Raw genomic sequence first — 10679 nt, 5'->3', positions numbered from 1 at the left:
ATACAATATTAACATATAAGGAATGTGGGCGTGGTTAACAAAAAAACCTGCGTTGCCAAGGAAATTTACTTTTTCCAATTCTTCTGCAAATGTTATTAACATGTTCGATAACCCCAGGCGACCAAAAAAGGAAATGGTTGCTATGGAGATAAAACAAACAGTGAAGCTGCCATTTAGATAAAATGAGTTTGTTACATGCAGCTCTGACTAAGGTGGAAGGGGCAAAGGTGAGATGACTTCAAAAATGGGTAGCAAGTAGGAAGAGGGGGGGGTAGCGCCATACAACGCCGTTTGCGGCTTTAATCTTAGGTTACTTTCTTCCAAGTTTGAGCAAAAAAACAAATCTACCTACTTAGGCAAAAATGTAAGCATCGGCAATTTGCCTTTTTTTCATAATTTTATAATTTACTGATTTGATTTTCTGAGTGGGAATTTTGAGCAAAACAAAGGCGACGTTTTAAGTGTGTCTGCCACTTTTTCAAAGGATAAATTTGAGTAAAATGCAAACTAAAATCAACAGAAGAAAAAAAAGTCAGCAGTGTTTAGGAAGTGAACTTTATTCAAATAAATAGCCACATAAATAAACAATCTTTCTTAAACAAACAGCTATTCTCCGCCTCCTTTTCTGCTCCATACTCACACACATTTGCGCGCACACACACACACACACACACACACACAAAGACGTGTCTATGATAACACAGTCAAGTAACAAATAAGAAAACACGACAGGTTTATCAAAAGGGTCACCGTACATATTTGCATCAAGAGTCTTAGTGTTCCAACAGTGACGTGATTTGGAAACAGGAAACACAAACCAACGATTCTCATCAGAAACATAAATAAAGTGCAGACTTTGCTTCTGTTTACACAGCAAGCTCCAAGGTAAAAAAAACAAGGATAGGGAATTAGACCGAGCCGTAGCGCTGACCATCCTTCTTTTTTTTCTTTCTTCCTCACTTTTTGCAATCAGTTGCAGAGAAATCCGACTACACGTTTGTTCGGATAAAGGCACGGTTGTCGGAGGTGGCTGCACTAAAACGCCAGACGCTCGGGGGACAGAAAAAAAAAATGCAACACTGCATATTTGCGAAAACAACAACAAAAAATACTGCGCTCCTATAACATGCTAAAGATGAGCATGCGGACTGCATCGCTTTATGTATGCTGACACCCGAACTGCTGCACGGACACGCGGTTTCTAGCTTCTACCAGCAAGCGGTATTGCTTTGTTGTGACCTTTTTTTATTTCCTGTCGTCCTCGTTTATAGTAAAATAATAATAATGATAAAAAAAAATACCGCCATGGTTATCAGTAACAGCTAGATAAACCACCTTTTCGTAAAGCGGAGGAGCTCACAAGCTAAACTGCGCTACATCCTGAGACAGCATGTGAAGTAAAAAGTCAGTAGTGTCTTTGACGGGTTACCCTTCTCTTTGGTAAAAAAACAAAAGAAACAAACAAAATTCCTCTGCTTAGTTATTGAGCAACGATCAATCTAAAGGAAGGAAAGCATTTGTCAGATGCCTTTTCTCTGAGTCTACAGTGATTTTTTCCTCGGTTACGTCGGAAAGTACCTTTGTTTTGGTTTTTTTGCATCAGAAAACACTACGAAACCAGAAGAAAAAACATCCCTCAGGCAAATCCTCCTCTAGTCAAAGCCCAATTTCTCTAATGTCAGATATTGCACAGTTCCCAACAGTCTTTGTTCTGCCTGCGTGAAACGCAGCTTTCATCTCAGTCCTGAACTGATGTGGTGACACCTTCAACATGTTGACCTTGTTGCCTGAGGAGGTAGTAAAAGCAGCTAACATGAAGGGGAAAAACAAAGCTAGAGGAGGAAAAAAGATCCAAGAAGGGTTCGATCGAGTACCTATTGTGCTTCTAGCAACCGGTGGACCCTGCCTTCACTCAGTTTGGCCTGAAGGAGGCTGTCTGTATGCAGCCTGAGGTAAAAGCAGCTTTTTGTGTGTGTATAGCTACAAATAAAGCAAAAAAAAAAAGAAAATACTAAACATAAGTGTCACAGTTTGAATCCAAACTCCTTCAGTAAGCTCACACTGCATGTTCCGCTGCTACACTGAAATGTCTGTGAAAAGGCGAAGGAAGCAGGAAATCAAAGGTTGTTTTTGGTCTTATGTACAGCGAAACTTTGAGCACTTGGGAGCTACTTAAAAATGAAAAAAAAAGGGGTGGGAGGTGGGGGTGCTTATCGCTTTTAAAAACAAACACAAAAAAATGAACATAGACAGCAATAGAACCTGTGAGAGACAGCCACCAGCAACAGCTCTCGTTTCATTCAAGTGAGTCCGTCAGAGTTTTCTAGTCCGTTATTGCTCCTCCAGATGCTCGACGTTCATCATCCGGAGTTTGGTTATTGCTTCTTCATTAGCTTATATGATCTCAAACACATACCTATGTGTGCACATACTGCTGTGTGTACTTCAGTGTGTTTTCACTTGCATCAGTTCTTCTTTGGCCCCTTTTCCTTGTTGTCTTCTGGGGCGTGAGTCTTTTTTGTTTTTTCCTATAAGCATCGCCGGATGGTTTACTTCACCATCACACAGCTGCTGAGCTGCTGCTGCTGGCCAGTCAGGCCCGCGAGCTCCTGCATGTTCGGATCTGTGCCGGAACCCGTCGGCCACAGGACCGTCTTGGACGGGACGAGGGGCGGGGCAGATTGCGGCTGCTGGAAGCTGCTGAACGGGTAAGGGCGGGGCTGCTGGCTGATGTGCAAACGGGCCTCTAGGAGGTAAGCGGCCGACGCCACGGGGGACAGGGACGAGCCAGAGAAGGACGTCTCCAGGGTTTGGTGCCAGGGGCTGTGCTGGAGGCCCCCCGATGCCGGCTGGGGGGGCTGGCTGTGTTGGCCAGGAGCATCGAACAGGGAGGAGGACGCAAACATGGCGGTGGACGGAAGAGAGGGGGACTTCTGCTGCGTCAGGAAAAGGAGGGGATTGGGGGTTGGTCCCGTCGGGGCGGCTTGGACGTGGGGCTGCGGTTGGTGCTGAATTTGCAGCATCCTGGAAACACAACAATCCCACATTTCATGTCATCTGGATGAAATCCCTCTTGTCAAATAAATCTTGATCCAAGCCTCACCTTTGCTGGTGCAGCACCTCCTCCAGCATGCTGCGATGCTCCGAGAAGGCGGGGCCAATTGAACCTCGGCTGCCACGGTTACAGGAAGGAGGGGAAACGACTTGTCTCGTCAAACCCTTGATCTTGTTCAATCCCAGAAGCCCTTTGGTGCGCGTGTTCTTCCTCAGCTGCTGGCGGAACGCTTTGAGTCCTGGAGATGCAGAAAATAAACGTTACACATCAGAGCGACCAGACGAGGCGGCCGGTGAGGCGCTTCGTCTCCTGTTGCCGTTACCTTGTGTCAGGGAGGTGTCCGAAGCTCGTCGGCCCTCCTGGAAGCTGGCAGATGGGAGGCTGCTCTGCCCCTGCGGCTGCAGGTGGGAGGACAGAGTCAGAGGAGCTCCGGTGGGTGCCGGGGCTTCATTCCGGGTATCGGGGGCCTGAAGCGTCGACACCTCCCGGATGGCAGCTTGTAAGGAGGGAGGGGGGCTGGAGGAGGACTTCAGGCAGCTGTCGGATGAGGCGCCGTCGGAGGGACTCACCACGATGCCTGCAGGAGGAGAAAAGGAAAAACGTCTCCTTTTAGTCCCAACTCCCAGCTGTTCTCCCAAAGGTGCGTCTGTGACAAACGGACATGGAGGGTTGCACTGGTGGAAGCGGGCGGAGACCTCGGCCAGAGTGTGCCTGCGGGACGTGGTGGTGGGCGGGAGGAGGGGCCCGAAGGCTTGCGTGGCCTCCTCCTCCACTAGGTCTCGGGGCCGCACCTCCTCGCTGATGCTGGTCTCCAGCAGGCTGTTGGGGGAAATGGAGCGGTTCCAGAGCAGTCTGTTCAAACTGGCCTCCACCGGGAACACCACCCGCTGAGGAAAGGCAAAAAAAAAGTTTAGACCGCAAGGAAAACGTGTTTCCCTGTTCGTAGACAGAAATTGTTAGCTGTGGGATTAGTCTAATACCTGGAATAATCCTCCTTGGTCACACTCCACCTCGGAGTACGCAGCAGAAGGAGCGCTCTTGGCGGGGAACGGCGTGCTCCTGAAGCTGTCTGAGATCTCCATGATCCCCTAAAAAGGAAAACAGTCCGGGCTTCAAACAGGGCACTCCGTGAAGATGGAGTGCAGGTCTGAGGGCGCCGACGGAGGTCTGACCTCTGTCCCAGAGGAGTCTGAGGTGCTCCGCGGCCTCTGGCTCCAGCTCCCGCACTGCCGGCTCAGCTGCTGCGCCCGATGCTCCCTGACCCTCTCCAGCAGCAGATAATAGATCGCAGAGAAGTGGTTGTAGCTGCTGCTCTGCAGGGACTGCCAACAAGGACAAAAGATCCATAACGTCAGAGGGAATCTCCAGGACTTCACACAGTTAATATTCCGAGCCAGAATACATCCACCCGTTTTCCTACACAAGCCCCGCCTACCTCGATGGTCCTCTGGCGGTCAATGCCCAGCGTGTTCATGATGCCCAGCACAGGCTCGCTGTAGTCCCCCAGGTTGGAGTTATAATCTGTCAGGGAGTGGCAGAGGGTCTGGTGGGCGGCGGCGGGGTCCGCCAGCATCCAGCGGTGCTGCTTGATCTGCGCCACGGAGATTCTGCGGGCGGGGTCCACCACCAGCATTTTCCGGATCAGGTTTTCACAGTCTGAAAGTCGGAAGCCGCTAATGAGCCTCGGGTTCAAACCCAGCCGTGTGTCTTTGTGAAGACAATAGTTACCTTGAGACATGAAGAAGGGAATCCTGAAACGCCCCTCTGTGACTCTCTGCCTGAGTGCGGGAAGGCTCGGGCCGTCAAACGGAAGAGAGCCGCAGACCAGAACGTAAAGCACCACACCGAGGCTCTGAAAGGACCAAAGCGGGACGACGGTTAGCCACAAACACATGAGCTCGTCCGTTGGTATTTTCTCTGGATGTGATCTGCTTTTACCCAGATGTCCAGCTGAGGTCCCTCATACTCTTTCCCCTCGAAGACTTCGGGCGCGGCGTAAGGCGGGCTGCCACACCACGTGGACAGAGGCTCCCCCGCGTTGTAGAAGTTTCCAAATCCAAAGTCTGCCACACAGAGACACACTCGACTTCATTTCATGCCAATGACCGTGACGTATTTTCCGCACTAAAAAAGCTCTAGAGTTACTGTGAACGCAGGTAATAACGTCTGATCTCTGACTCTTTTGTCTCGCGTAACCCTTGTGCTATCCTAGGCACTTTAACGTTGGGAGTTGGGTCATCTAGACCCACTAGACAGTGCTCTGAACCTTTTTTCTTCAATGATTTGTGATCTTCACTGGTGTCCATGGATTACATGAAATCTTTCCACCTTTATCCACCTTTGTCATGGTAGGGAGAACACGTCAATATAAGGGGGGGGGGGTCATCTAAGATAGCACAAGGGTTAATGCGCCTTTTCTGTTGTTTTCTTTCCCTCATTCGGATGCCTCAACAGTCGAAAGAGCGGTAATGTAAAAGAGTTGTTTCCTGCTCTGATGACTGGGAGGCTTCCAGTTTGGTGCCGTTTGCGATTACCCATGGCAGCAATTTGGGAAATCCTGGAATTTAATTAGCCAGCAGAAGAACAATGTTGACTAAAGTAGAGCCTGTTCTCCGGCGCCGCTGTTTTCAGGGGAGAACGACCTACCAGCCAGCTTGATGTTCATGTTGCCATCCAGCAGCAGGTTCTCCGTCTTCAGGTCGCGGTGGACGATGTGGTGCCGATGGCAGTAGTCCACCGCTGTCAGAATCTGCCAGAACTTCGTCCGAGCTTCATCTTCGCTCATGCGGCCGTTTGAGGTCAGGTAGTCTGAGGTGGGGAGAGCGCGGGTTAGCTTAGGAGGGGGCGGGGGAGAGGGGGGGTTCCCATCCGGACAAACATTCCACGGTCACTCACCAAACATCTCTCCGTTCTTTGCATATTCCGTCACAATGTACAGCATGTCTTTGGTCTCCATGACCTAAAATAACAAGAAGAGCAAAAAAAAAAAAAAAAAGGGGAAGTTTAGACCTGCTGACTCAGCTGGGGGGGTGAGAACGCACATGTTGAAGACATGGGACAGCTTTTCCGTCGTGTTTTTATAAATACCCTTGTTCCATCCAGACTTTCCGTTTAGTGTGGTGTTGTTTCATAATTCCCCTAAACCTCTTAATGCACGTCATGATTCAAAATGATTGTCTTTTTTAGCCCAAATCAAAAACCCTGTTTGATTTTCTGGGACATAGTTTCTGAAGAGTTTCTGCCAAGCGTATTTTCTACGTCACAAATAGGAAACAGCATTTTTTTCCCTCTGCTCCTGATTTACAGTAATTCGAGTAAAGAAATCCTCAGAAATGCAATTTAAAGATCAATTTTTGTCCTCCATTGTTAGGAAAAATGTCACAAGAACATGTTAAAAACAAAGTTTTTCGTTGAAGTCTTGAGGCTTCAGAAGGGCTGAGTTTCCCTGGAGATGTGTCGGTAACATTGCAACAGTTTTCATTTCCTGACAAAGATCTTTGAGGATAAAACTTCAGGCCAGAGCTGAACTGAATGAGAAGCTGTTTGTGTTTGTTTTGCCTGTAGGCCTTTTAGATAAAAAAAAAGAAAACAGAGAACATTCTAAAGAGTTTTTCTCACAGTCTGTGGGGTAGAGCGACTCTCCGCTAACGTCACGGCTTGAAGCCGCCGGGCCTCCTGAAGCTGGAGTTCAGCTTTCAGGGAGGACAAGACGTCCAGCCCGCCTCTGACCCTATCATAAGATCTTCTCAATCCATTTGTACCACAATTCAGTTCTGGAGTAAAGGAAGATCAAACGCTCTTCAGCTGACGGGCGTGACCCCAGGCGACCTCAGGGAGGAAACGGGCAGTAAGAGGTTGTGACCCTGCCACCGGGCTGATGCCGCCCGTTGGCAGCTCTGGGGGCAGATGGAGCCGAAACCCGGAGGCGGATTACTGCCGCTCCGCAGAAACTAAGTCCAAGGAAACCGCACAGGTTTTTGGATTTTGACAGTATAATTCCTAATGATAAGATCACTGGGAAAACTTTGACAATAGATCCAAAGAGGATGGGAGTGTTTTTAATGCACAAAACATCCGGGCAGTGAGGTGAAATGCAGCAACGAGGCTGTGCAGCTGAAGGAAATGTTTATCCAAAATAAAAGTTTGTTATTTATTTCACTATAAATTTGTTAAAACTACACTTTTGCACATTTATCACCGCAATTCCATCGGATTCCCTTCAGTTTAAATATGACTGGTGCCACTACAGAATCAGTATCATTGCTGAAGAGTTACGGTATGCTCCGCTCGGCGGAGCAGAACAGGAAGGAACGCCACAAACAAAGGGGCGGAAAAGCCCAGACAATAAGAGAGAAAAGGGGCCAATAGGAAGGGCGCTGTGTGTTTGTTTGTTTGTATGTTTGTGTGGGCGTCAGCTTGTTGCCAGACGCGTGCCGGAGTGCCCGCAAGGTCAGCCGAGTGGGAAAAAAGCGGATTCTTCCCACTAAGTCTTCAATTTGATTAGGAGCAAAGCGGCGCTTTGTGAGGGGCGGCTTCACGTGACGCACAGACACATTGCACTCGGCTTTGCCAGGTGCTAATTGGGATTAACATTTTAACAATCCGTCTTCCATCAGCATTGGCTGGACTGTCCCCCCCCCCATCATTTATTATTTTTTTTGTGTGTGGATAATTTTGACAATCTCACACTTAACAGAAAAAGCCTCGTTTGCACCAGCGATTAGCGTCCAGAACAGCTCTCGTTTAATAACACACACATGCAGAGGTCAGAAGGGATTGCACTAATGCTGTACTTATGATTCGCAATACCCTGGGAACCAGCGGCTCCTCACATGCTGGTTGAAAAAGCACTTTAGACAGCGACCGACCCCTCACTTCTGTCCTCCAGCTGCAGCCCTGCATCTGCAGTAACATCTGCATCTGCGTAAGGCTTTTGTAATGCACCAAATGTGCACAGCGTTGCACCCACCGGCGCACAGTCTGCAGTGACGCGTCTGCGCGCCGACGGGGAAGAGCAAACAAAAAGAAAAAGTACACACCTGGTAGAGTTTGATGATGTGTGGGTGGTTCAGCAGCTTCATGATCTGCACTTCTCTGTAAATCTTTTCCAGGTTGGAAGGACTCAGGCGGGTCTTATCAATAATTTTTATTGCCACCTAAAAAAATAAATAAAAAGGAAAGTTAGCATTTAAGTAAAAAGGTAAATAAAATGCATCCTCCAGCTGCTGCAGGGATGACTGCGGACCTGGGTTTTGGTGACTTTGTGTTTGGCCAGCTTCACCACCGCAAAGTTTCCTTTTCCCAGGGTGCGAATGATCTCATAGAAGCCGACCTGCAGGGGCCTGCGCTGGGCAGGGCTGGGCTGCGAACCCCCGCTGGTTTCTGTCATGATCACCATGGTGCAGCCTCGCTCAGCTGCAGTGTGATTTACAAAGAAAAGCTTCTTCCTGCACACAAAAACACAGGTGCATTTTTAATATTACATTTAAAAAAGTATGTGAAGTTGTTAAGCAATTTAAAAATATATGTTCTAAACCAGCTTTCTGTATTTTATACTGGCAAAAGGGCTAGTAAAAATAGACATTTCAAAATAAAAGTATTTGGTCTGAATGTTTAAAAAACTATTTTTTGTTAATAAAAGTATCCATAAAGACGATATAAACCTATAAAGTAAAGGAAATGAAAGTCTGGAGTGCAATAAAAAGATAAAAGCTTCGATAAAAACGGAATAGTTCTATTTTACTGTTAAAAAAACGTAAAAATGTGCGATTTCTATCATTGGTCTTACCTTAAAAAGACATAAACCGCCTTCTCTCGCTCTTCAGACAGCTGCAGGACGAAAAGTAAAGCATTCCACCGGGGAACGGGACTCGCAAACGCACCAAAGCGGGGGAAAACGGCCACTTTTTCCTCGACCTGAAAGCGGACTTTCGTCCCGGAGCCGAGCTGTGACCGGTGCGCCTGTGAGCTCTGGCGGAATGCAGAGCAGAGGGCTTCGGCACTCGCAGGGGGAACTCCTCCCTCACTCTCCCTCCCTCCACCATAACAAATTGATACCCACCTTATTAACGTCACACCCGCGTCAGAGCTCCGAGCTGGGTGCAAGGCAAGGCCGGACCCGAGCGCGAGGCCGGGGTTGCCGGGCAACAGCTCGGCTCGAGCGCACGGTGACGCGAGTGCTGATGGAGGGGTTGCTTGGAGATGGGGACGGTGACGTCAGTCGTAGAGATGTGTCACCACGTGATGTTTCCCTCTACCGGGCTGGTGCTCGCGGGGCTGCCTCGCGCTCACTGCTGCGCGCGCGCCACTTCTGCAGGCAGGAAGAGAAACAGAAAGCATCCAGTGGCCCTCAGACTGTAGAGATATTTTTGAAAAATTTCCTGAAAACTTAGTGTTTAAACTTAAAAAAAACAAGCTATTTATTTAAATGACCAGCATATTATTACACTTATTTGCATGTACATAATAATTTGGTTTTATATATAATAGATTGGGCATTTATGTACATATTTTAATGACTATTATCAGACCCAAATAATATATAGTTTTAGGTAAGTATCAATAATTTTTACTTGTCCTACGACATTTTCCTTTCTTCTTCATATAAGTCCATTTAAAAGTGTTTTTAAATCATAGGTGCTTTTTGTTTAGCACCTTTTCTATGTAAAAGCTTTTTAAAAAAAAAATATACCGGTAAGTTCCAACAACTTTAATAAACAGTCATATATTTATGTTAATATATAAAAAATAACACTATAAAGTTTTGTTTAGAAAAATATCTAAGTTCTTGAATTTTTTTACCTGTGCAAGAAAGCAAAGTTTTGGTCTATTAAAGATCTATTAAATGCACAATTCGTTTTATTAACTTATTTTAAGGTATTAGTTATAGGCATGTATTTTTACTTCCATGCTTTTCAGCACATGTTGCATTCTGGTAGACTATAGGGGATTATACTGACCGTAGTTTCAATGCTTACAGTTTTTTTGGTAAAAACATTTAGGGGGTGTGGAGTAATAAATGTGAAGGGTAATAATATTATGATTAAAAAAACATGTGATATGGATCTGGAGTTGTACTCAAAGTAATTTCACAGTCTAGCTAACTTCTCAGCCCTAAGGTCAAGCATGTTTATAACTCCTTTGAAAGCATCATATTGTCTATAAATCACCCAAGCAGATAATTATTTACCCCCCCCCCGGCCCGTATTCAGAATTTTTAACTGACTTTTCCGACTTCCTATCGACTATTGTTTTAGATTCTGATCAAATTATAGTATTAGGGGATTCTAATATTCATGATGATGACCCCAGTGACTGTTTATAAAATGCTTTTGCAGTTTTATTAGATCATTCTAAAGTAATCCAGAATTTTAAGGATTTTTGAGAATTTTACCTTAAATTTTGGAACAAGTCCCAATTTGCTTTACTACATTGTTTGTGGAACATTTCAGCCGGCAAAATGGCTCCTAAGGTACGCAAAATTTTACTTGAGTGTTTTTCAAGGTCAAAATTGAGGGCAAAGCCATTTTCTAATGTTCCAAAAATCACATATTAGGTTTAAAAAAGGGTATTAATGACTGAGGAAAAAAACCCCTCATATTTTCAAACTAATTAAAATGTGCTC

At 46.4% G+C, this 10679-nt stretch overlaps 1 protein-coding gene across 1 annotated transcript; it reads right to left on the bottom strand.

Moving 5' to 3' along the window:
• Positions 1–538: 538 nt before the first annotated feature.
• Positions 539–9126, bottom strand: LOC101175275 (serine/threonine-protein kinase SIK2-like). Its single transcript, XM_011489220.3, has 14 exons — positions 8844–9126; positions 8301–8502; positions 8095–8211; positions 5951–6014; positions 5702–5863; positions 4994–5118; positions 4784–4907; positions 4491–4711; positions 4228–4377; positions 4036–4143; positions 3717–3942; positions 3378–3632; positions 3104–3293; positions 539–3024 (listed from the first exon to the last, which is right to left on the bottom strand). Exons 2-14 carry the CDS (start codon positions 8451–8453, stop codon positions 2550–2552), a joined length of 2370 nt encoding a protein of 789 aa, XP_011487522.3. The 5' UTR covers positions 8454–8502; positions 8844–9126; the 3' UTR covers positions 539–2549.
• Positions 9127–10679: the final 1553 nt, after the last annotated feature.

Source organism: Oryzias latipes, chromosome 21 (assembly GCF_002234675.1).
Source record: "Oryzias latipes chromosome 21, ASM223467v1".
In the NCBI taxonomy this organism is placed as follows: Eukaryota; Metazoa; Chordata; class Actinopteri; order Beloniformes; family Adrianichthyidae; genus Oryzias; species Oryzias latipes.
This window is presented reverse-complemented; position numbering and strand designations above follow the sequence as displayed.